The sequence below is a fragment of the Solanum dulcamara genome, chromosome 9, assembly GCF_947179165.1.
Source record: "Solanum dulcamara chromosome 9, daSolDulc1.2, whole genome shotgun sequence".
Taxonomy (NCBI): Eukaryota; Viridiplantae; Streptophyta; class Magnoliopsida; order Solanales; family Solanaceae; genus Solanum; species Solanum dulcamara.
In genome coordinates this window covers 7,266,002-7,291,911 of record NC_077245.1, presented here as the reverse complement: position 1 = coordinate 7,291,911, position 25,910 = coordinate 7,266,002, and the positions used below count along the sequence as shown (strand labels likewise).

At 35.1% G+C, this 25,910-nt stretch overlaps 1 protein-coding gene across 5 annotated transcripts in view; it reads left to right on the top strand.

The window, feature by feature from the left end:
- The first annotated feature begins 5,544 nt into the window (after positions 1–5,544).
- The window catches only part of LOC129904684 (BEACH domain-containing protein B), a 40,944-nt gene continuing 20,578 nt past the window's right edge, over positions 5,545–25,910 (top strand). The window contains exons 1-16 of one of the 5 annotated variants that reach the window (XM_055980265.1): positions 5,545–5,656; positions 5,850–6,106; positions 10,982–11,045; positions 12,562–12,790; positions 13,054–13,194; positions 14,328–14,651; positions 15,322–15,544; positions 16,759–16,827; positions 17,046–17,501; positions 17,718–18,045; positions 22,886–23,338; positions 23,459–23,614; positions 23,748–23,897; positions 25,079–25,234; positions 25,366–25,407; positions 25,556–25,900. In XM_055980265.1, coding sequence (XP_055836240.1) covers positions 5,985–6,106; positions 10,982–11,045; positions 12,562–12,790; positions 13,054–13,194; positions 14,328–14,651; positions 15,322–15,544; positions 16,759–16,827; positions 17,046–17,501; positions 17,718–18,045; positions 22,886–23,338; positions 23,459–23,614; positions 23,748–23,897; positions 25,079–25,234; positions 25,366–25,407; positions 25,556–25,900 — 3,258 coding nt within the window. In that variant the 5' untranslated portion in view covers positions 5,545–5,656; positions 5,850–5,984. Of the gene's footprint in view, positions 5,657–5,849; positions 6,107–10,981; positions 11,046–12,561; positions 12,791–13,053; positions 13,195–14,327; positions 14,657–15,321; positions 15,545–16,758; positions 16,828–17,045; positions 17,502–17,717; positions 18,046–22,885; positions 23,339–23,458; positions 23,615–23,747; positions 23,898–25,078; positions 25,235–25,365; positions 25,408–25,555; positions 25,901–25,910 lie in introns of those variants that run through there. The other 4 variants (XM_055980263.1, XM_055980262.1, XM_055980261.1 and 1 more) reach the window with 4 other exon arrangements.

Genomic DNA, 25,910 nt, shown 5'->3' with positions numbered 1-25,910 from the left:
AACATCTGATTTTAAATATACTAATTCGTTAGCCAACCAATAAGCTATAAGTTGATTCAGTATCAGATTAGTAATTAACGGACGGTTACCGGGCGGTGTATTAGATCAATCATTTCATATTCTCTTCTTTCACTTTCACTCACCAATATATTGATCTTCCAACAAACAAAATCATATTTCTAGCCCTACTTAAGTTGATAATTTTGTATTTGCAAATCACAGTGAGAAATATGTGAAAGTCTAAATGTTGAGGGTGTATGCACATGATAAGCATTTATTTAACAAATATACTTATAGGTAAAAATGTAACTATGATAATTCTTAACGGATTAACGATTTTTTCAATAAGAAAATTGAATAATTTGTCCCCACAATGATAAACCATTAACTATAAAATTTTAATTCGTTCACCAACTGTTAATCCGATAATTCAATACCAATTTCAATTTTGCGATAGACTTATCGGTTGCGATTTGATTTCAAATAACCCTACTATAAGTAGTGTTTACTTTCTTTGAAAAGGTTATAAACACTTTGAAAAAAACAAGTACTTTTGCTTGAAAATATTTGAGAGACATTGATCAAAAGGTGAAATTTCATAGATTTAGAAAAGAAAAGCAACGCTTTTGAATGCTATTTATTTTGTGGCTAGTTGAATCTCAATGATAAAATTGTTATTTATTCTTCTTTTTGCTCATGAAAGAGACTCTAATTATCTCCAAAAAAAAATGTTTTAAACCATTTGTAAACTAAAAAAGTATTTTATAGTTCTTACATATACTATGTCATCTTTGTTCTAACTGATTGTTTGGTTGGAATTGAACACAAAAAGAAAGAGAAATGTTGTTTCAACTTAATTTTAGATATTTGTTTTTCTTTCGAAATTTTAATCAAATCATGTTCTAATGTCTATTTAATCATTCTAATTATTCTATCCTTTAAAAAAGTTAAAAAGTTTTGTAGAGCATATGTGTACGATGAGGGAACAACAGATATAAATTAAGCAGAGAGAATCCTTTTTCAATAGTAATAATAATAATAAAATAAATATGATAATTATAGTAATAATCAATAACAAAAATAAAAAAAATAAAACAGTACAATTTTGGACCTTATAACCAAAACAAAGACTTTGATACTGTTTTCATCAATTAAAAACCCAAAAGCGGGAGATGATTAAGATTCTACTACATATATTACTAGGTTGGTGGGCTACAAAATACAATATTTGCAGTATTTAAGAGTAATTAATAATAAAACTAATGATAAAAAGCACAAAAGATTTTGACAGTGCGATAAGGTTTTTTGGTTTCCCATTCGGTGTCCGATATTTATATTGGAGCCGATTAAATTTGGATTCGCGTCGAGAAGCCTCACATTAGGGGTAAAGCGCTTCCTAACAAAGGCAACTTTGTACCCAAGAGGAGTTCAAACTCGAGACCTCTTAGTTAAGGATGAATGAGTATTTACCACTCCACCACAATTCTTGTAGGTGACATTGTGGTAAGGTTGACAAAGCTATAGACAATTTGAATTGTTTTCTTTTTTTTTTTTTGAAAAAAAACACACTCTCTTCATTAACACAATATACTACCTTGAAGATCCCTAATAAGTCTTAAAACAGTCGCATATTGCAGCTTCTTGTTTAATATAAGGAATTGATTAAAGTTAAGTACTAGAAAATTACCTTTTTTTGTAAGAATATATCTCATGTATTATGATTGTGATTAATTGGATGGATAAACCCTCCCTTACATTAGCTTGTGGGGTTTATTTTATCTTTTTAAAGAAATTCTGAACACAATTCGAACTATATATATATATATATATATATATATATATATATATATATATATATATATATATATATATATATATATGTATGTATGTGTGTGTATGTCTTTATTTTGTGGACGGACTAATTTAAAAAATAGTGTTACATGAAATAAAACAAATAGACTATTAGTTAATTAATACTAAAATGTTAACTATTTTTTTGTAATTATATCTATTTGCTAGTAACTTTCACTTGAAACTCACTCATGACTTAAATAGACAAGAAATCAATAATCAATGAAGATAGTGAACCAGTTTTCTATATTGAACTAATTAAGTTTTACTTTTTAAAATACATTATAATATTTTCATTTAATTAAGAGATTTACGGGTTTCTCTTCAGCGAAAATAGATATACAACAATCGTGATTCTTGTCATCAATGGTCGGAAATCCTTAAGAAGCGAATGAATTTCCTTTGTCCACATACTAGATATCCCTTCTAATAATGCAAAGATAGATCTTTATGTGTAGATCCTAGTCGTTTCTGTATGATGGATAAGTCTTTCTTAAATACGCGTAATAATATTTATATAAGAAATTTTCTTTTATATATTTCCCACTAAGAAGCTAATTAAATAGGATTTGTCAAACAAACTACTAGAAATACCGTACACGATTAAATTCATAAGATAATACTCCGAAACCTAAGACTTTGAAATTTGGGTCATAGTTTTAATCTAATACTATATAATTTTATACATTATCAATCTACCAACTTGTTTTGTGTTTCACAAATTAATTAATACTAAGTTTTTATATTTTATTTATTAGCTAGCCTAGCATGCATATATGGACCTACCAGAGACAATAGATTGCTTACTGATCTATCATTGGAAAGTAGGAAGTAGATAGGAGAAATTATGATCCATTAATTAAATTCTTGTTAAATAATATATTAAGATAATAGATTATATATATTTTATAAGTGACAAGTTGACATTAGTTTGATCCCTTATGGAAAGTGTGTACCTGATTGTTTGGATGACCAAATCTTGAACTCTCTAATAATGAAAATGCAAAATCAAAAAGTATAGTAGTACTAACATGTCTTACTGGCATACTTCGATTCAAATCATTTTGGAATAAGAAAAGAAAAATAGCAGATAAATGAAAATATTCAATTGATTTTTGCACATATAGTCTCAAAAGAGAGCGTGTTCTTGTATGTATTGACTTTAGACCTTTTATGGCGAATCTAGCACAATATTTGGAGTTCGAAACATTTACATGTGAAATTTTCAACACATCGTGTTTGTTTTTGAGATTGAAATGTGTAATTATTTATCGACTTTGAACCTTTATTAGGTCAAACTCCAAGATTTTTATGGAGCTTGAACTAGCTCCTTCAAGGACATTGTCTTGGAGCTTTTCGATATAGTTTGGGCTTTGTTAGCCTAGTAGGATATATGTTTTGAAAAATTATGTGGATTGGCAAAAATTATTATCATAGTTATGCGATAGGGGTATAGTTTCAATTAATTACACGAATTGGCTATAGTTTAATGAAATTTGTTATTATACAAATATGGGCCTGATATACAACTCTGAAAGCGAATATACCAATTTCTAAAGCAAATCTGGAAGCGAATATACAAATATGAAAGCGAATACACAAATCTGAAAGCGAATATATACAATATTTTTGAAAGACCAATTCGTATAATGTAACGAGATTTACAAACGGGAAAGCTCAATTTGTATAATGCAGCGAGATATACAAATATTAATGACCATGACAAACATAAATATAGATATGAAGAGTAATTACAGAAATCATATCCATAGGGAATTATTAAGCTTAATATGTTTGCCATTTCTGAAAATTTTCCTTTACGTTTGTGGTCAACACTTATGTATTGGGCCTCTTATGTCTATCTAGGCCCATCCTCTTAATGGATTTGGGCTTTGATTAAAGAGAGGAAGTTTTCATATATTTCACGTTTTCTGATTTTAACGGCAAAAATTTGTTGACAGACAAAATTATTAAGACCATGGAAGTTTCAATCTGTGACTCTAGTATTGCATGTTAATAGATATTGATGTGAATGGTTTTAAGAATTTAGCGTAGGTATATATCGTAGAACAAGTCCAAAATGAAAGATGATAACGCTAATACGTGTTCTAGTGGAGATTTGCAGTTCTTTCAACCCCTTAGCTTTAGTCTCGAGTACCTTCGATCCATTCATTCTCATGGTTACTCATGCTATTACTTTTTATTTTATTTTAGAGTTAGTTTGTACGTACGTTGATTGTTTTTTTGAGTGTTTATTATCTCTTATTAACATGAATATCAATAATTCTGTCCACTAAAACATAGTCATTTGGCTATGTTTGGTTAGTAACAATAAATATTCGATACACATATTCTTGATTCGTGGCACAATTTGATGCGGTGAAGTGATAGTTGGGCGGAAAAGAAAAGGAGGCTCCCATGGTGATTATTTAGTGGTGGGTTGAAAAATGAATTAATAAAGAAAAACTAGGGAGAGAAAGAAAGAGATTATGAAAAAAGAGTAATTCATTTTGAAAATAATAAAATATTAGTGTAAAACGTTTTCTAACAGAGACAACTTCGTATTCAAAAGACTCGAACTTGAGACATCTGATTAAAAATAAAAATAGTTTCAACTTTCAATAAGCAACATATGCCCCCTCAAAGTTATATTACATAGTTAAAAAAATGCTTTTATTGGAAGTTAAAATAAAATGCTATTCATACATATTACATAAAATAGGTAACATCAGGGTCGTCTCAACATGTTTGGGGGTCTAAAGTCAAACATCATAGAGGGGCCTTATTTTTTAGTTGACATATATAAATTGAATAATTATAACATACTCAGTGTAATCATATAAATGAGGTTTGAAGAGTATATGCGGAGGTTATGAAGTAAGAATGTAAATTTTCGATGAAAAATATATAATATAAAGTTAGAATAATAAAATCTGACTCAAAAATTTGAAAAATTTATATAATGATATCAAATTAGTGTTGCGCTGAATTTGATAAATTGATAGAATGTTATTAAAAACAGTGTTTATTAGGTTCAGTGCTTGAAATTTGAAGAAGAAATCAAAAAATAAATTTGATCGTTTTATAAACACACAACAATAAATTTTTTCAATGTAGAGGGTTTGAGAGACTTTAGAATATTCAATAACGAGAGAATAAAATAATAAAAGGAGAATAAAAAAAGTAAATATAAGAATAATAATGTCGGTTCATAATAATCGTCAAAATATAAATGAGTCAACAAAATAGATAGTCACATAAGAAATGTTGCTACAATTAACAAAACACTATTCAATTTCTCAAATATTACAACAATCCCTATATTAAATAAGGTAAAAAAATATTATATTTTCTACCCAAAAATTTATTTTCAAATTTATCAATATATGAGATTTTTTTAACAATATATATATATATATATATATTATATATCTTTGAAAGAAAATTAAAGCCCCAAGCGATTACTTTCGTGGCTTTATGATCGGATAACATCTTATGAAAAATAAAAAAGAAAGCTTGCTTAACATAGACAAAAGAACAGCCCAACCTGCTTAGCGGTCAAATATAACTGCAATTAACGACGTTATAGATATGCAAAACTTTCCGGAGGGCAATTTCGACATTAAATAAAATCCTCTTTTCTACAGGCGATTTCCATAATCTCTTTTGCTTTTAATTTTATCACGCTATTATTATTTTTATAAACTCTTTGAAAGGCAATCATAGATCTTGATTCTCCATTTCGTAAAACCCTAGAAAAATTTCAACCAACTTTGATCGGTTCTTCCAATTGATTTCGACAAAGGTAGATTTCAATTCTGCATTTCTCTCTTCAATCATTGACCTGTATTGACTTATTGAATTAACAAATTAATTTCATCATTGATCCTTTCTTTTTTTAAATTGTTACGAATTTGTTATCGAAAAATTGAATGATGAATTCGGAATTTTTGATCTTGTAGAAGCTAATCATTGTTATTGATTTTTTACTTGAACAGTTTTCTAAGTTGTTCATTTAGGTGGGAAAAAAATAGGTGCAAGTATTGAGTTTGATGCAATGATGGTGAGCTGGAACAGTCTTTCTTGCATTGATTGTTGGCTTTTCAAGTATTGATTGTGTACTTGGGGGAAGCATGAACATTGTAAAGGGTGTCGCGGGACTTATCCGGAGGAGTTCGGGTAGCCATGGTGGTGAATCCAGTTCAGGGTCACCACTAGAGAAGTTCTCCCCTCCTACTCCACTCATCCACTTCAGGTAACCATAGTCTGTGGTAGCTATTATCTGTCTAGTGTTTTTTGTTTTGGCATTTAAAGTAAAACAATTATTTTAGGAAAATTTGAAGGAAAATATCAGACAACAAAAGTAACTAACATAATGGGAGAAAAAAGAGAAACATAGTCAACAACAGTTAATTCACAGGTTCATCAGAAAATAACTAGAAAATTTCTTTTTTTTCCCCATTATAAAGTTGCTGCCACAACTCAGACACATCAGAGCCATTCTCACCATATTTGAAGGCATATCTGGGCTTCATGTGAACTGGCAAAAAAGTTTCCTTTATCTCGTCAATCAAGTAGACAACATGGAGGTTCTGGCTAATAATTTGGGATGTCAAAGAGCAACTTTACTTACAAAGTATCTGGGCATGCCACTGGGAGCAAAAAATAAGGAGATAGAAGTGTGGAGTGAAGTTTTGGAGAGATGTGACATGAGTTTAGCAAGGCGGAAGAGCCAATATTTATCTTTGGGAGGTAGATTGACTCTGGTCAAGTCAATCCTAGATGCCTTCCATCCTATATGTTGAGTTTATTCCCTATTCCAAAAGGCATTTGAAAAAAGATCAACCAACTTAGAAGGTCTTTCTTATGGGATGGAAATAAGGAGAACAGAGGTTATAAGCTAGTTAAGTGGGACACACTAACTCTCAATAGGAATCATGGGGGGCTGGGAATTAAAAAGCTTAGCCTACAGAACTCTTGTCTTCTCCAGAAATGGTTGTGGAGATTTTGCAATGAAGAGTTACCACTTTGGAGGAGAGTCATCACACAGAAGTATGGCTTGCAAAGCCATTGGTCAACTGAGGAGGTTCTAGGAACTTTTGGATGCAGTATGTGGAAGACTATCAGAAGGCTATGACACCAGCTCAAAGACAACATCTCACTAAAGGTGGGAATTGACAGGAAAATTGAATTCTGGAATGAAATTATGGATTGGGGAAGAGTGCCTAAAATCACTATTCCCAGATCTGTTTACGCTCAGTCTACAGAACAATGCCACAATTTCCCAACTATGGAGTCCTCAGGGTTGGAACTTCATGTTCGAGAGAGCATTTAATGATTTGAAGATTGAGAGGGTCACTTATCCTAAAAAAAAAAGATTGAGAGGGTAACTAACCTGTTTCAGGTCCTTCACGACTTTCCAGGCATATCCAATGAACATGACAACCTATTTGGAGATTACATAACAAAGGACATTCACAGTAAAGTAATTTACTGGAGAAGCAATAATGACCAATCATGGATTAGTTTTTGGCCATGGAAATTAATTTGGAAGATAAAAATACCTTTAAAAATCTCATGTTTTGCTTGGTGGGTGTGCAGAAGGGCATGTTTGACTCATGAAGTGCTTCAGGAAAAAGGGAGACAAATATGTTCAAGGTGCTTCATGTGTGATCAAGATGCAGAAGTTAATGGACATCTTTTCCTCCATTGCAAAGTAGCTATAGATCTGTGGAACATGCTTTTCTGTATACTTGGTGTGTATTGGGTAATGCCAAGGACCACTAAGGAATTATTATATAGCTGGGGGAGATAGGAAGAAGAGATTCTGGTGAAGATTGGTGGGAGTTAATCCAGCTTGCATCTGGTGGACTCTGTGGAAAGAAAGAAATGCAAGATGCTATGTGGATTAGGGAAACAACACCCAGAAGATTAGAAAGAATTGCCTTAGCCTTTTGTATTTTTGGTGTAAGCAAAATATGCGGGGGATAAGAACTTTTTGTTGATTTCATAGGAATTTTGTAATCTCCCATAGTGTAGTTTTGACATGCTCTGATGAGATTGTAAGTGACCAATGGTCATCATTTGTTTGATGACGAGCCTATTGTGAATACATAGTTACCTTTATCTTAAAAAAAAGTTGCCGCCATTTGACCATGTCATGGGTTCAAGTTGTGGAAATATCCTCTTGTAAAAATGCAGGTAAGACTGCGTACCATAGACCTTTGTAGTCCGATCCTTTTTCGGACCCTGCGCATAGTAGGGGCTTTAGTGCACTGGGCTGCCCTTTTTAGATTTGTAGTTATTTATCTATCTATACATAACCTTTTGCACATACAAATGAAAACTTTCATTGATAATTTCAGCTATAATTAATAAGACTTTAGGCTTATTAATAAATGTTAAGCTTGCATAGATTTATCAATAGCTATTACTTAACTTTATCTTGAAACATATGAGCAGCTAATAGCATTACTAATTTCTTTTCTTAATCCCATTTGTCCTTGTTTAGGTAAATTATCTGGAAAAGGAGTTAGGTTCTTTTCTTAATCCCATCTGTCTGTGTTTAGGTAAATTATGTGGCAAAGGAGTTTATCTCCATTGTTTGAGAATAAAGATATAAGCTATGTGAAACAGGTTATTATATAAGAGTTCATTGACCAAATCATTAGTGACTCAACTTCCACACATCTACCAAAATCTAATTGCCAATTGGTAGCCTAGGATCATCTTTGGTTTCTTGGGTTAGAATAGTTAACCTCATATAATAGATTTCCGCATATTCTTGGATCCCAAGGGTGCCTAGAAGAGTTTGCTTCTTTGTGTGGTTAGCAGCCTGGGAAATGATACTGACAGCTGAAAGTTATTATTATTATTTTTTTTTTGATAAAGGTAACTTTGTATTCCTCAGTACCAAGTAGATACTGGCGGTATGAAATTACAAAAGGCTTAAGACCCTATAGAGAAGCAAAAAAATCTACAAGTGAGTCTGAAATTCTAAGTTGCTCGGACTCTTCACTTTCTGTGCCGCACCCGTGTCGACACGACGTGGGTGTGGGTGTGGTATCCGTACCCAATCTGGCCAACCAGTTTTGGATACTTTGACCGAATCCGAGAGAAAAATTCTGAACAAATTCAATGATTTTTGTAAGCAAAACAAAAACTAAGTTGAAATTGAAAAAAATGAAATATCTTGTATGTAACTTTTTATTGCCACTGCCCTTTCTTTTATCTCCTTCCAGGATTCTGCTCTTGATCAATATTTTCTCCTAAAGTTTTCCACATAATATCTCATAATTTAGGTTTTCTAACTCTATTTTGAGATATTCGAATTATTTGTAGCCGAATCCCCGCACCCGTATCCATATATGGATCCATATCCCCGAATCTTAAACTTTAGATCATAGAGGATCCGACCTCTAGATCCGCACCCTTATCGGACATCCGCACCCGAGTCCAATCAACTTAATCTGAATCTACTTCATAAAATTCTCTTTACACCATAATTGAAATGACACAAAACAATGTAGCTTGATTCTCTGTATAGAGTTACTAGTGTTTTCAAAATATCTTCTGTTCCTTTCCTTCCAGATGGGCCACCAGATACAAGCTGGTGCCATTGACCACTACTTCTTCTGTCTATTCTTAGTCTTAATGTTGTTCTAGCACCACAAGAGGATTTTGGTTTCCTTTGGCATCACTCATTTTGTTCATATGCAAGGAAGAACTGCCACAAAATGTCAGTAACCTTGCAATGAAGAAAAAGACGGGTGTTGGTCTCATCCCTTTCATGACATAAGAAACATCTGGAGGTTGGCTGGATTCCCCTTTTTTTGGAGAAATTCACGGGGTAGGCAAGCCTTTCATGCAACCAGCCAGATGAAACAAATCACCTTGTAAGGGGCATTTGATTTCCAGATGGTCTTCCAGGACCATTCCATCACCTGATATGGGTCTATGAGCTTGGAGAAGGCAGACCTGACTGTGAAAATTTTATTTTTTCCCCCTTCCAAGAGATTAAATCTTCTACTTCCTTTGTTCCTTGGAAGACTTCCAAAATCTTCAGCATTTCAGCCACTCTATCAACCTCCCAATCATTAAGCAATCTTCTAAAGGATAGATTCCAACTATGTGAATTCCAAAATTCATCTGTGGTGGCTTCAGCCATGATAAACTGACAGCTGAAGGTTTTAGGAAGAGGAGGATCATAGTAGCAGGTGCTACTTTTGAAGAGGCTTGAGAAAAGAATGTGAATCACCTCCTGTCACACTTTCAAATAGCAGCATGTTTGTAGTGGGTGTCTTTGAATTATTTGAAGTGTCAAACACACTAAAGGAGATTCTATTTAGTTGAGGTTTCATAAGAAGAAAGAGAATACCCATGATATGGGAAATTGGTTCCCTAGCTCTCTTATGTGTGTTATATGAAAGGAGAAGCAGGAGACTGTTTGAGGGTTGCTGAGACTGATTTTGTACAGTCGAGGAATGTCCTGTTGTCCATAGTTTTTGTTGGTGCACCCGTGATGCCTCTATTTGTCTAGATGATTCAGTGACTTTTGTAGAGAACAAGGTTCTCTACTTTCTACAACATCAAACAAGTTATTTACCTTATAAAAAAAATACTTACCTCATCTGACTTTTTTTTATTGTGAACGTGTTCGGCTCTTCTTCACATGACTTTTGGGGATTAGCATGACTTAGGTTTCCTTATTGTGAAGGACTTACGACAGACTTGGTGCATGAGGCTTGATTACACACGTTAGCTGCTTGAATGGTACCAAAAAGCTGGCACGGTTATACCGTGAGATGAATCTTCATATTGACCACCAAAGACAAACCTACCTGATGGGCGATGATGGCTGGAGTAGCTCGGGATCTATCTTGCATAGCACATATATTTATTAAAGTTGACTTAAATTTATACTTAATGTTAGTCACTTCTAGAGACATTTGATCTTTGACATGTAAAGCCTGCCATTAACATGACACAAGCATGACCAATCCCCATCACATGCTTTTATTCTCCCACTTATGAGTTTCAAGCCTATGAATGTGTAATTAGATATTTAGTAATTCTCTTGTCAGTTTATATTTTCTAGGCTATGATTAGATATGACATTTTTTGCTTTCAGTGAGGTTGGGGATGAGGCAATTCTGAATACACTCTGGTCAAGATACGAGAATGCCCCTGATAAGGTATGTCTTAAATATCCAAAAAATTCTGGGGATGCCATTTTTCTTCCAAGTGTTCCTAAGGTAGTCATAATTGTGAAACAGTGAACTTCACTTGTTGAGTTGTTGCAACTTGTAGTTTGTGTCCCCTTTGGTGGTAAGATGCTTTTAGATGTAGAATTTGTTGTTTTCCAAGGCTAGCTTGTGTGATGGAGGATAGATCAGGATAATAGGATACATGTTAAAAGTACCTAGTTCCTTTTGAATGTTAATTGAACCGATGATGCCAGAAAGTGATGATGTTGCTTCTGTTATCATGGTCTCGTTTCCTTAGTTAGGTCAATTATATTGATTTTATTGTTCGTAATATGTCTTTGTAATGCCCTGTTAGTTATTAGTAAAGCATCAAGGACTAAATGATGACTGTCATTAGGGTTCTTTATGAGATGATTCAGTTAAAACTTCTCTGTCTCTGTTTGAGACAGCTGTATGTGATTTTACTTCTTTATTCTCATCGTTATAGCCTTTTGAACCAACTTTGTTCTGAAATTGCTCATCGTCTAAAGCATTCTTTAGGATTTACCTTTGTACTGTACGACTAATCTTTCAGCTTCCAAAACAAGCTCCTCAATCAGTTTGTGGGGCTGGGAGAATCTGATTTCTTTCTTCTATGCTTGTTTGTGCATGCCTGTACCAGCTGTCTGTTGTGGATATGCTCACTTATAAGTTATAATCATTGGTTTCTATGTGTTCTGTTCATCTTTTCAGAATGCAAATAACCTACACCCCAACATACATACCTCAGAAGTGCGTTTCTCAATAGTGATGAACAGATAATCATGCAATTTATTTTTCTCTCTTTCTGAAATATAGATGAAAGATTATTGGTTCACCTGTGATCTTCAAGTTAAATCTCTGTTCTTTTGGTCTGTACTCTTTTTTGTATAAACGCGATCTCTTTGATTTTCAAGCTTTGGCCATTTTGTCCAAGTGTAGTGCTAATTGAGCTAACTCTTATTAACTTCAGAGTTTTGCCTTCCATTTTCCTAATTTCTTAGAATTGATCATTTTAGATACTGAATGGTGATTGAATAAAATCCTTGATAGCTAAGCCAAAATGATAGTGCTGTATTGGCCTGTTAGTGGTGAGAAACTATGTCCGAATCTATATAGAAAGCTTTCTATATTGTTAGTCTGGCATGGATGACATGTTGTGTTATATGTGTTTTGGGCTTTGAGATGCTGGCTAACTTTCTGGAATTGATCTGGGGGGGATATACTCATATCAAGGGTCCAGTTGGCTTTTGGTGCATGGAAATTTTACATAAGTTGATTTTTATTTCCTTTTGTTTTTGGTTAAAAGATTTTTATTTCTCAATACCTTGTTCTCCTATGAGAATATTATGATCGTATAATATGTGAATCAACTTTAGCCTCTAGGTAGCTAGGTGGGAAGAGTACTTGTAGTCTCTCTAATTCTTTCCCAACTTTGTCTGTTTAAGCATTGTAATCTTTTGTGCCTTTGTGTGTTTATTTTCAGGTTGAAAAGAGAAGATTATTTCACATCTTTTTGAAGCAATTCCTAATTGTATACCGTGATTGGCAACCAATTAACCATCTTCAATCTCCTGAGGATCATGGCTTTGTGCAGCCGGTGGATTCACAACATTTTGGAGATGTTGTGGTTGGCTGTTCTTTTGGTCATCCTTCTGAAATTATAGCTGTCCTCATTGAGGAAGTTGCACAAATGATAGGGCTTGTTAATGAACGTAAGTTGGTTCTTTGCCCTCTTGCATTGTTAAAAAGAATGTTGTGTTGGTGAATGGTGCATCTAACTTCAGTAAGAAATTCTTTGTTCTATTCCTGAAGTTCTCTTGTCTGCTAACTTGTACCATGAATGCTGTATGGAAAATGTTCTTATTAAAATGCAAGTACTTCTTTCCGACAGATATTTTGTTACTACATCATGAATTATACATTTGTTTCTACTGATGATAATTCAGTATTACCGTACCAATGCAATGAATTGCAGACCTATCAAGAAATTCTTCTACAATAACCTCCGAAGGGCTGCCTATCTTGGATGCGTTGACTGTTATTACTCGGTCAATGCACAATTGCAGAGTTTTTGGCTACTATGGTGGCATTCAGAAGCTTACGGCTTTAATGAAGGGTATTATTTCCATCAAGCAATGCTGAACTCGTTCTTTTATGTATTTTACTTTTATAGCTGCCTCTATATGTGCAAATTTATTTGTTTGTTGCTTTCTGTCTGTACAGTTTGGTGAAACATATTGGGTCTTACTAAGGCTGGAGTCATGTGTTTCATTCTCTGTGTTCCGGTTTGAATATTGTTCCTCCATTAATTGGGAAAATTGTTTATTTCCTTGCTAATAACATTTCTTTTAGTACCTAGTCTATGTTTTCACTTAAAACTACAATTTGTTTTATGGGAATCGGGAAAAAAGTCAGTGAAGAGCATAAAGCGGTTGTGGTTTCAACTTGTTTAGAGATATTCCTGGTGGTATCTGGTGTTTCGTACCTGTTATTTATTAAATGGTAATGAAGCTCACTTGGTAATAATGCACTTCTGCTAGTATTGTTTTGGCTCGGATTTGCAGTCTGGTTTTTTTTTTGATATGGAAATAGAATAGAAACAGATTAGAGAAATCTCCAGTGGAAGAGAATAGAGCATAAGTATGAAGGAAGCTGGGCGTGATTTGAATAGAAATAAATGAAAAAGGAAGTAGAGTATCAGGGGCTTCAAGTATAAGATATGTTTCGAGATTGGGACCTCTATTATTTATTTCATTCTGATAGGTGCATTTAGTTATGAATTTTGAGGGGGAATACTTTGTTCCAAGATCATCACGTCATTGATGCAGTCTGATGGAATGGTTTGTTATTGTTTCTATTTTATCATGTCTTGAGCATGTCTTGTTCTCTGTTCTTTGAGCCCTTGCTTGCTTTAAGATCTTACATTGCATTTCTGTACAGAAGTAGTACAGGCATCTTTACCTCATCAAAAAAGAAAAAAGGAAGTACAGACATCTTTTGAATCAGGAAATTCGAATGAGTTTAATACTTTCTTAATAAACAGTATTTCATATTTTGCACTATTTTGTTATATTTTCTTTGTCGGTTTTAAGATCATTTCTGAGACTAGTTACTACTTAGTCACTCATTCCTGAAATACATTAGACTTTTATACTTGCAATGTGCCTTTATCCTGTTAACTCTTCCCCTGCCATTAGGATCATTATATTGGTGTCTAGCATTTTTAATTACGAGGTTTATTTATTTCAGCTGCTGTTGTCCAACTGAAGGCTATTGCTAGTGCTCTTTCGGTAGATGAATCTTTGTCGAACCCTGTTGCAGAGAAGACTGCAATTCTCCAGAACATTCTTTTATATGTGGTGTCTATAATTGGTAGCTTTATTAACTTGCATTTCAGCACACCCGAAAAGGCTTGGTTGAATAGTGGTTGCATGGAGATTTTTGGGCCTAGAAGTGTTGAAATACATGATGTCATTACTGGAGTAGATGTGTCTGATTCTGAAACAATGATAAGGTGGCGTCAAAAGGCAATTGTCTCTGTAATGGAAGCTGGTGGTCTTAACTGGTTAGTAGGTAAGGTAGGCAGTCTCAATTTTCTTTTCTAGCACTAAACCTCTTTAAATGTGTATTTTTTTTAATTTTTTATTATACAGCTCAGTTTGTATTCTTAACTGCTCCACCTCACCTCTGAGGTAGAGGTAAGGTCTGCGTACACTGTACCCTCCCTAGACCCCATTGCGTGGGGACTACACTGGGTATGTTGTTGTAGTAGTTTGTATTTTTTCCTTACGCGAAGAAGTTAAGTGAAGGGTATTCATCCTACTTTCCTAAGGGACCGTCTGACTACTGACTTCACCCTTTTCTTGTATGCCTAAGCTTGTACCAATATACCTGGTAAGGTGATGCAGGGCATAATTTAATAGGTAGATAATTTATTAGGTAAGAATATCCAATAGGGATGCAACCTGTTTGTGACAGTGGACAGCTGGCCCGGTCACCACCGTCATAACTAGAAAAAGAAGTAATGAACTAACTATGTGTAGTATCAGTACATCAATTAGAAGTGTACATACTTTTCTAAGTAGTATTTCCCCTCAGTAGAGCGAAGTAACTTTGAAATGTGCATTTCACACGTCTCCCTGTGGCACAAAATTATTAAGATGGTTTGTGTTCCTGTCAGGTTGCACCTTCTGCATTTTCTCTCATTTTACTATGGTCATTTCATACAGTTCTTTTATTTCAGAGCTGTTGCGTGTTATGAAGAGGTTGAATATGAAGGAACAGGATACAGATATTTCACTTCATTATCTAAATCTTAGAGCTCTTCAATTAGCATTAGTTGATAATCCTCGAGGTCAGAATCATTTTCGAAGTATTGGAGGACTGGAAGTTCTGTTGGATGGACTGGGAGTTGCATCTAATTGTGCTTTGAGATTGAAAGACTTCTCAACTTCAGATACAGCAAGGTAACTGACTTAATTGCACACTTTTGATAAAATTTATATCTTTATTTTTTCAAGCTACAAATGAATCAAAGAAGTCCCTAGACGGTGGTTGGGTATTGTTGGTTTGATCCTGCTATTATGTGTGATGGTAGATTGTGTTTTTTAAAAAAAATTCTGGACCAGAATATTTAGTTCTTGTTTGGCTAAAACAGAGTGTCATGTCCTTTTCTTTTCACAATCCATGTGCGGCTAAAGGTTATAAGTATATCAAATCTTTTTCTTAAAATAGCATGAAGGCAAATCAAATTTAGCTAAAATTACGTTCTGGTTGAATCAAATTAAATGTTAATCGAATCTAATATATTATGCTGTTTTTTTCATTTGGAAGTTAAGAACTAATTAATAATGGTTGACATATGTTGAACTAAGATTAAAAACTAGTTCTAAGTTTAGTAGTCGACCTCGGCGATCATATGTACTTCTAATGTTACGAAGAGAAATTGGGACAAATTGATATGCAGCGGATAGTTTCCCTTGCTATTTGCACATTTCTTGTGTGGAAGGAATAATTGAAGGTTTAGGTTTGACATATGTGTCAAATGGGGTGAGCTTTACATTTTGTAAATCATTTTACAAACGTCAAATTGCCTTAAAATTCAGTTTGAATCTTAATGTCTAAGCCGCTTTAGTTTCTGATCTGTAGAATTTTGAGTCTGGACTTGTATCTGGTCCTATTTTCAACAAATTTAGTAATGCCTATCTGCATCATGATATCTTGTTTTTCCTTTTCTTTCTGTCATTTAAAGCTAGATTCTCTACACAGGTGTTTGTCCTTCCCTGCTATTGCTAGGATCATATTTATGCTATATTATGTTTGTAGTATGGTCTCTAGCCTCTTTTTGTTTGATGAACATAAATTGAAATGGTTTGGGAACTTTCATTAAGCAAATGAAAAAAGTTTATAACCATGCTTCTGATACAGAAATATTATCTTTTTTTTTTGGTTTCACACCCGGTATCCGGGCTCCGCATTGGAGCCCCGACTAAATCCGAATTGCCCACTGCAGGGCCCATTCGGAGGTGGCGCTCTCAACAGGATTTTATCCATACCTAGGGCTCTAACCCGAGACCTTTGGTTAGGGGTGAAACAATCCCACCACTGCACCACAACCCATGTTGGTCGAAATATTAGTTAAATTCTTTTCTAAGGTATTGGTACATTTACATCCTTGCAGGAATGCCAATGTTTTAACGTGTACGTTCCAGCTCCATGTTCTCTCGTTGGAGGTTCTCAAAGAGGCGGTGTATCCTTTCTACTACTTTCATGTTCCCACTAGTTTCATCCCAGTAAACTTGTTTGCTTAAACAATCGGTTCATTTTGAACAATTATACGTTGCACAGTCCCCTTTGGTTAAGCTACTGATAGTTGAGCACAAGATTGTTGACTCCTATCTTACTGCTCTATCTTGGAGAATACTTTTCATTCCAAATGATTGTTGGTATTCCTTAACCTGATCTCAGCTTTGGGAATTTGAATAATTTGCAATTTTTATCAGAAAATGGACGAGTGCAAAAGTTTGCGAATAGCTTTTGTTCACTTGCATTCATGCTTCAAGAATACAAGGAGAAAAGTGACAACTTGTTTGCCCAGGATGACAAGGAAATAACTGTTTCTAGTGATAAAGATACAACTGGGAAAGAATTTCTAGAAACAAAATTTTCTAGTAAATCCAGTACACCTTACTTAAAGAATTGGCACAACTATGTTTCCAAGCTTAGTGCTGTCCTTTTCTCTTTCCTTCTTTCACCAGAAGATGCAAAGGCGGATAAAAACCAAGCATCCACTGTAAGAAGTAGCTTGCCAGTCTCTTCAGCATATGGAGAACTTTCTGTAAAGTGGATCATTAGGGTTCTCCTCACAGTTTTTCCATGCATAAAAGCATGCTCAAATCAGAAGGAGCTGCCTGGTCACTTGAGGTAAATCAGCAAGTATTTAGATCTTCTGATCTTTTTATTTTCCATTTCTTCCATCAGTCTTGTTTTTGCATTTGTGGAGATGTTTTTGAGGTCCTGTATTTGATTTTTGGAATTACCAAAGTGCCTATTTTTTAGCTGTTGTTTCCCTGATTTCATTATTTTTTTGGGGTGGTTCTTGTATCTCTTGTTTCTGATTTGTTCTTCTCATTTCTTCAGGATGTTTATCTACACCCTTCAGCATCATGTTCTGTCTGCATTCAAGAAAATTCTGGTGTTGTTGCCATCTTTGCTACACGTATTCCGGGCAGAAGGAGCTTGGGACTTCATCTTCTCGGAGAATTTTTTTTATTTTGGCCTAGAATCGCTAGGTTCTTCTGATGATTCCTTATCAAAAAAAGGTTTTCCTGATGATTGTAATGAACAGTATTGTGATTCAAATGGCAGAACCACTAGGCTAAACCTTCATGAGCTTGAAGCTCTTCAGACAGAAGTGGTTTCATTTTTGGAGTTTGCAGCAACTTTAACTGGAAGTTCTCACAACTTGGTTAGTCATTTGATCTTTCATTCTTTCAGATACATTTAATAACACTATGGCTATGTGTTTTGCTCTTCTTTTTGTCATAATGGTAAGCGTCTTTTGTCTATCTATCATTTTGGCATCGCGCTTCTCCATCCGTTTTCTGGCTAGGCAATTTCCTATAAAGATTATCTATGACATATATTGTCTTACTGTAAAGTTTATCACTAAGCAATATCTATGTCCTGTTTTATTGCCTTTTGCTTATCAAATAAAAGAAAAAGCACTGTTTCTACTCTAAAGTCTAGAATGGATACGTGGTGCAATTTTGTGGTCCTGTATAGTTTATTCATTAATTGGCATTATATAGTGGCATATCCCCCCCCCCCCCCCCCCCCCCCCCGATAATAGACATTATATGACTACACATATCTTTTCTGGTACTTGCGTTGCGCGTGTACCCCTTTCTTTGAGTATAATTTGTGGAACCTATCCAGCAAAGGGTCATTCTCAGTCAAACCTGCTTACTGGAAATATGAATAGGAGAAACTTTGTGACAATGGTCTGACCGTGGAAATTTATTTGGAAGCTTAAAATTCTTACCAGGGTATCTTGTTTTGTGTGGCTGGTAGTTAAAAGAGCTTGCTTAACTCAAGAGAAATTACAAAGAAAGAGGGGCAGCCCGGTGCACTAAAGCTCCCGCTATGCGCAGGGTCCTGGGAAGAGTTCGACCACAAGGGTCTATTGTACGCATCCTTACGTTGCATTTCTGTCAGAGTCTGTTTCCAAGGCTTGAACCCGTGACCTCTTGGTCACGTGGTAGCAGCTTTACCAGTTACTCCAAGGCTCCCTTTCTAGAAATTACAAAGACGAGGTCTTCATATTTGCTCAAGATGTTTGCTTTGTGGATCGGAAGCTGAGATCAATGAACAATTTTTTTTTTGCATTGCGAGACAATTGAAAATCCGTGGCCACGAGATGTAGATCATCTTCTGCTATACTGCATCCTGACCACGAGACTCTGGTGGGATATGTTCACTTGGTTTGATATGTCTAGGGTGATGCAAAGGTCGTGGAGGATTCGTTGTTTGTTGGAAAGCTGGAGAAAGTGCACAACATGGAATGTTGTTCCTCTGGCTTTGATGTGGATCACTTGGAGAGAAAGAAATAAGAGGGATTTTGAAGGGGTAGAAATGAGCTTTGGGAAATTGAGGAAACTGCTTCTGATCCCTTATTTTTTTTTTTGCACCCATATAGTTCTGGGATGTATAGAGGATTGGGTTTCTTTTGTAGAGAACCATATCTTTTTGTAGGTTCTTTATGTTTTGGTGTACTTCTTGTATACGACAGGGGCTTTGGCCTTTAGATTAGTGAAATGAAATTGCTTACCTGATCAAAAGATAAAAAATAGAGGATTGAATCTCTTTTGTTGAGAACCATATTTGATGTAGGTTCTCTTCTTTTGACATCTCTTGTATACGGGGTTTACCCAATTGTTTATGAAATTATTTACCTTACAAAAAATAAGATTTAGGTAAGTTAAAATCTTATTCAATTTTAAATTTCTAAATATTAGGAGTTCCTACATAGTTCAAATAAGAAAATATTTAATAGACAAGACTTTAATTAGCTCAATACATCTATCAAATGCATATTCTTAAAGGTGAAAAGGCAGTAGGGAAAACATGCAAGAAGAGAATTGAAAATTATAAAAGAAAATGTAGCCAATAAAAGAGAGGATAGGTGTAAAGTGTAATTAGCATAAATTGATAAAGAGAGACAAGAGGGAAAAGTACTACTGCCGACTAATTCTTTTGGCTACCAAAATTATGAGCGGTGTTGCCATCTGTCAAACCTTTCCTTTGCTAACCTCCTGATTAAATAGTTAAACATACAACATGCTTACACGAGGGATCAGTTGCTGCTCTGCTCCAATAATTATCAAAAGTAGCTTAGATTGATTACATATGCTCACATGGATTTTCAATGGCTGGAATTGTTTATAGTTTAGCATCTACTAATGGTACGACTTAAGGAAATTCTGGTTGAAGTTGTTCTACAGAACACAAAATCTATAGAAGTTTTGAGCAGAATGTTAGATAAAGCTGCTTTGGGAGGTTACTTGAAAGGATACAATGCTGCAGTTGGGGTGCAAGGACAGTTTCAATGTCGCCTTGTTGTTTATGGAAAACACCTTACTTTTTTGTGAAGCAGTTGAGTCTCATTTGGATTATTTTGGCCAAGTCCTTACTTGAGTAAGTGAGATTATTCCGGTTGGGGTGGTGAATGACATTGAAGTTCTCGCTCAAGTTTTGAAATGTAGGGTTGGGGCTCTTCCGACTGCTTATTGGGAGAACTCTTTCGAGTGCAAAGGAGGGAAGGAAGTGCTTATTAAGAGAATTCTTTGAGTATTCACACTTACTATATGTCTTTGTTTCTTGCTCCAACTGCGGTCACAGAAAAGGTGGAAAAGATTTAGTGAAATTTTCTATAGGCTGTGGCAGATGAGGCTAGAAAGTTTCATTTGGTGTGGTGGAAGGTTGTTACATCTCCCAAATGTGGTGATGCCTTGGAATTAAAGATTTAAAGGTATTCAATAAAGCTTTATTGGGAAAATAGTTATGAAGGTTCGATTGGAGACACAAACTTTGTGGAGGGGGTAATAAAGGATAAATATGGAATTTTGGAAGGAGGGTGGAGAACTAAATACATCACTTTGGCTTTCGGGTGTGGTTTGTGGAGGAATATTTTGAAGGGATGAGATGTGTTATGGAGAAACATCTCATTCAAGGTTGGAGACGGGGCATGCTTAACTTTTGAGGAAAAATAGATGGTGCGGGGACAACACTTTGAAAGATGACTTCCAGAGTTTGTACAATATTTCTTGTTAGAGAGATGACATTTCAACAAATTAGCGGAACATATGGTGTAGAAACTTTTTGGGACTTGAGAGTTTTAGATGAGTGTTTAATGAATAATGGTGTGTTTTATGTGAAGACTTTCTATGAGAATCTGTTGGTTAGAGAGGAGCAAGTGTTTCCATATGATGCAATATGGATTCCAAAGGTACTGAGGAAGATGTGCTTTTTCACTTGGTTAGCCACAAGATAGGTGATTTTGAAAGCGGAGAACTTGAGAAAGCGGAAGGTTATATGCATTAGCTGGTGTTACATGTGCAAGGATGCGGATCACCTTCTCCAATACTGTAGTGTGACAATGAGATTATGGTGGGATGTGTTCGGATGGTTTGGCACTCCATGGGTGATGCCAAAAAGATGATAAGAGTTGATGGCCAGTTGGAAGAGTGGGAGGAAAAGGGAAGACGAAGGGCGTGGAATGTGGTGCCACTTGCATTAATGTTGGTTGTTTGGAGTGAGAGAAATAGAAAAACTTTTGAAGGTGTAGAGTCGTATTTTCTTGGTTAAGGAGTAGCCTTCGTTCCCTTATTTTCTTTTGGTGCACCAGAAATTCCACTATTGTATATACGATTGGTTGGAGTTTGTAGAAAATTAGTTGATATTTTTGTATACCACTTGTATACGATTTTTTATGACCTCGTTTATGATATGAAATACATTTACTTGATAAAAAAATACAAAATCTATTAAAATTGGTTCTTTTTGAAATTAATGAATTTTGAAAAAATCTGTATGATGTTGTACTTGAAGAAGTTCTAAAAACTTATTTTTTCGAGTACAACATCATACATATTACGCTTGTATTTTATCATCCCTGTAATTATGTTATTGTTATGAGTTTAAGTTATAAACATTACAACAACAACAACAACATCATACCAGTGTGATCCATAAGTGGAGTCGGGGGGGAGTTTAAGTTATAAATGTTAGTGTAAAGAATTTTTTACAGTATTAGGTCATTCAAAGGATATCTACAGGTGAGCTTCCTTAAAATGTGAGATTTGAATCTTGAAAATAAGACAAGTTACCTGCCATAATAGGTAAAAGTGACACGATGATATAAAATTTCGCTACACTCTCCGTATATATAACATAATCTGAATTAGTATATATAAGGTAATTTATAAATATTAGAACTTCCAACATAGTTCAAATAAGGAGGGATTTAGTAAACAAAATCTGACGTGATTCTAAAATCCTAAATATTAGAAAAATAGATTAGATCACAATTTTTTTCAATGTGAAAACTATTTCAACTCTAGCTTGCTCTTAGTTGTGTATGTGTAGGATTTTTGGGCATAAAATTATTAGCTTTCAACATAATGTTGCATTTTACTTGAGTTCCAAATGGCTTTTTCATGCATTTCTTTAGAAGATACAAAATGTTATTTTGTACCTTTTTTGATGATCGAGAAATCTGTTGGGGGCCAATCCTTGGTACCAAATGAAGCCTTCAGAACACAACCCTTCTCCACTTAAATTACCAAGCTTAGTTCGCATGGTGCAAGACTCGACATGTGACCTAAGTCGCAAGTCCGTCAATCTTTGCCACTTGAACTAAGCCTTGGTGGCTGGTATTGGTACTTTTCTTAGACTTATTATCTTGCAAGTGTAACATTTTTTCTCCTCAGTTTGCTTATTGGGTGAAATTTGTCAATTCATGAGTCTGGATAGAATTCTTCCTTTGTTTATGTTAAGCTACTGTGCTGGACGGCATTTTTAGTCTTAATGGCATTGTCAATTATGTGTTGGGGCCTCCTGTAATGCTTCATCTTCCCGGTTGTTTACTGAGCTTCCTTCCATGTACTTTCGATCAGATTAAAAAGGTTTAGTAATAAAGAACATAAAATGCTTGGTTGTGCTAGTATTGCATTTTTTCCCCATAAGATGTGAGCTTACTCAATTCAGTTTCCCTTTTATCCTGGAACTTATTCTTCTTATGGTCGCAGCCTGAATGCTCCATTTTGCTGGAGGCTCTTGAACAATCTGCTTGTAATCCTGGGGTCGCAAATCTTCTTGCAAAGGGCCTACGTCAAATAATGCGGTCTTCATCAGAGAAAACTCTTTCTTCTTTTAAAACGCTCGATGCAGTTCCTCGTGTCCTCAAAGTTGCCTGCATTCAGGCCCAAGAGTCTAGAAGGCATGGGATTGCTAGTCCTCACACTGAGAATGATCCTGTTCCTTCTCTAAACCAAGACATGGTGAATTCTTCCGAGATGATTCGTAGTTGGCAGAACAGCATGGAAACTTTTATTGAACTCTTCGCAGAATTTTTCTCTCTTACGAATGATGCCAAAAACTCTACTTTGCACAGTGCTACCTGCGTTGATCGTTTGTTTGATTTGTTTTGGGAAGAAACATTGAGAAATCGCATGCTTCCTCTTATTCTTGATTTGATGAAGGTAGAATGAATAACCTTCAATGTATTTGTCTTATTTTCATTTTTTTTTGTTCTTGCATTGACTACTACTTATCTTTCATTTATTTACCTCTTTAATGTGAATTCTTTGCTGGGGGAACAGATTGTTCCATCTTCTGAGGAGGACCAGAAAGCTAAACTGTATTTATGTTCCAAGTATCTGGAAACATTTACTCATGTTAAGGACCGGGAGAACTTTGTAGAATTGTCTATTGATCTATTGGTTGGGATGATTGATTTACTTTTGACAGATATAGAGGTATACTTGATAAATCTACGCTTTTCCACAATTCTATAGCTATGTTTTTTTTTTTATAAAAAATATAGCTATGTGTTGTCTGCTATTCATATTCTGTTATCATGTTGACAGAGAGTGGTTTCTATGTTGTCAGTATTATCAGGCTTTATTTCGCGATGGCGAGTGTTTTATACATGTTGTATCCTTGCTAAATGGGAATCTTGACGTGCCCAAAGGTGAAGAGCTGGTTCTGAATGTCCTCCAAACGCTAACCTGCTTGCTTTCTGGGAACGATGTGTCAAAGGTGCGTTTGTTTCTGCCGGTTAGAATTTTTCTCTTTTGTGCAATTAGTTGCATAACTTGTTTGTAATGATTGCAAAATTATGGAGAACATGAAAACTGGTGTACTTTTAACTTCCTCCTAAATAAGCAGGCTGTCTAATCATGTTTTCACATCTTTTCGTCCTTTCTGATGAATCTGATCATTTGGATCATCTTGTACGGTACTGGATTTCTTCTTTCTTATTTCCTAGCTTTGGCCTCATTTCCATTGTAGTGCCAACTCGAAGTTGTTTATCATTTCCGTTGTCGCTAATTAATTTCTAGTGAACCCTGTAAATTTCTGTAATAAAGAACATTTGTATTACTCTAGTATTTTGCCATCTTGTGTTATTCTAAAATTTCATATGAAAGGAATCTGTATTTCCCTTATGGTAAGGAGATCACTGTCTTTTCCTTTGTAACGTTGATTATGTGTGAAAGCTTCTGTTAACTGCTCTTGAAGAACCTTTGTACTCTACTCCTGGTTAGGCAGTGTAGCTTTGGCACTTTCTTCTGGTTAGGCATAAATTTCTGCATGTAACGATTAAAAAAAAACGTTTCTGGATATATGTATCAGTATGTTTAAAATTGGTACATTATGGATAAAACAAGCAGTAAATTTTTTAGAGTGGATGAACCAAAGTTGGTGCCGAAGACTCAGATCAAGTGCTGCATGGTACTTGGGGCATGTCTTTTATTTCAATTGAATATTGAGCTATATCTTGAAGGGAATTAGGACCATGTTTTCCCGAAAACTCTTGGGGAAGACAGAAAACTGTTAGTTGACAGGCAGCAGCAACATTACTCCCCACTAAAAAGCTTAATCCTATGGGATCCACTTTATTCTCTTGAGTCAATTCTGTGTCTAATCAAAACTAAAGATGTCTCCGGTTATCTAGAATGAAAAGTAGATTGAACCCTATCTTACTATATTATTCTGATATTTCTAATATATGTGATCAGGTTCAGTATCTCAATCCATCAAAGTGTTTCTTATCCCAGTCATGTCTCTCTTCTACCATGATTACTGGTCCTCCTCTGAAAAAAATGTTTTTCCATGTCCAAATTGTGGAGAATATCTTTGCCTGCCAAATTCATGATTTAACATGAGAAGCTGGTTCATTTTTTGTTACTCATTTGTTCGTTATTCTTTTGGTCTCAAAGGCTGCGTTTCAAGCTCTTGTGGGCACAGGTTATCAGACTTTGCGTAGCTTGCTGTTGGACTTCTGCCAATGGCAACCAAGTGAGGCGCTTTTAGATGCTCTGCTTGATATGTTGGTTGATGGGAAGTTTGATCTCAAGGCAAGCCCTCTGATAAAGGTTAGTAGTCCGAAATCTTGTATGTACACCAACAGTAATAGCATCCTTTTGTACTTGTTACAAAAAAAAACACATAGCAGCTTTTGTTTCCTCATGGTTTTAGTAAATTATGTCAGCTTTTCATATTTCAGAATGAAGATGTCATCTTGCTATATCTCAGTGTCCTGCAAAAGGTTGGTATCAGTCACATTTTCTTTAATGTTTTTCTTACTATGATTTTGGCTGATGTGCTTCTACTGTTACTCTTCTTCAATTATCTCCTTTTTATTTTTTGGAAATGCAGTATTCTGAATAATGATATTCTGTTTGCTAACTGGGCAGAGCAGTGACTCATTGCGGAATCAGGGGCTTGATGTTTTTCTCCAGCTTATAAGAGATTCAATGTCCAATCAAGCTTCTTGTGTCAAATCAGGGATGCTAAACTTTCTTCTTGATTGGTTTCCCCAAGAGGGCAAGGACACCGTAGTCTTGAAAATTGCCCAATTAATTCAGGTCATTGGTGGGCATAGCATTTCTGGAAAAGATATACGCAAAATCTTTGCTCTACTCCGGAGTGAGAAAGTCGGATCACATCAGCAGTACAGCTCATTGCTTTTGACCAGCATGCTGTCAATGCTCAACGAGAAGGGACCAACTGCCTTCTTTGATCTCAATGGGGTGGAATCGGTAACTGAAA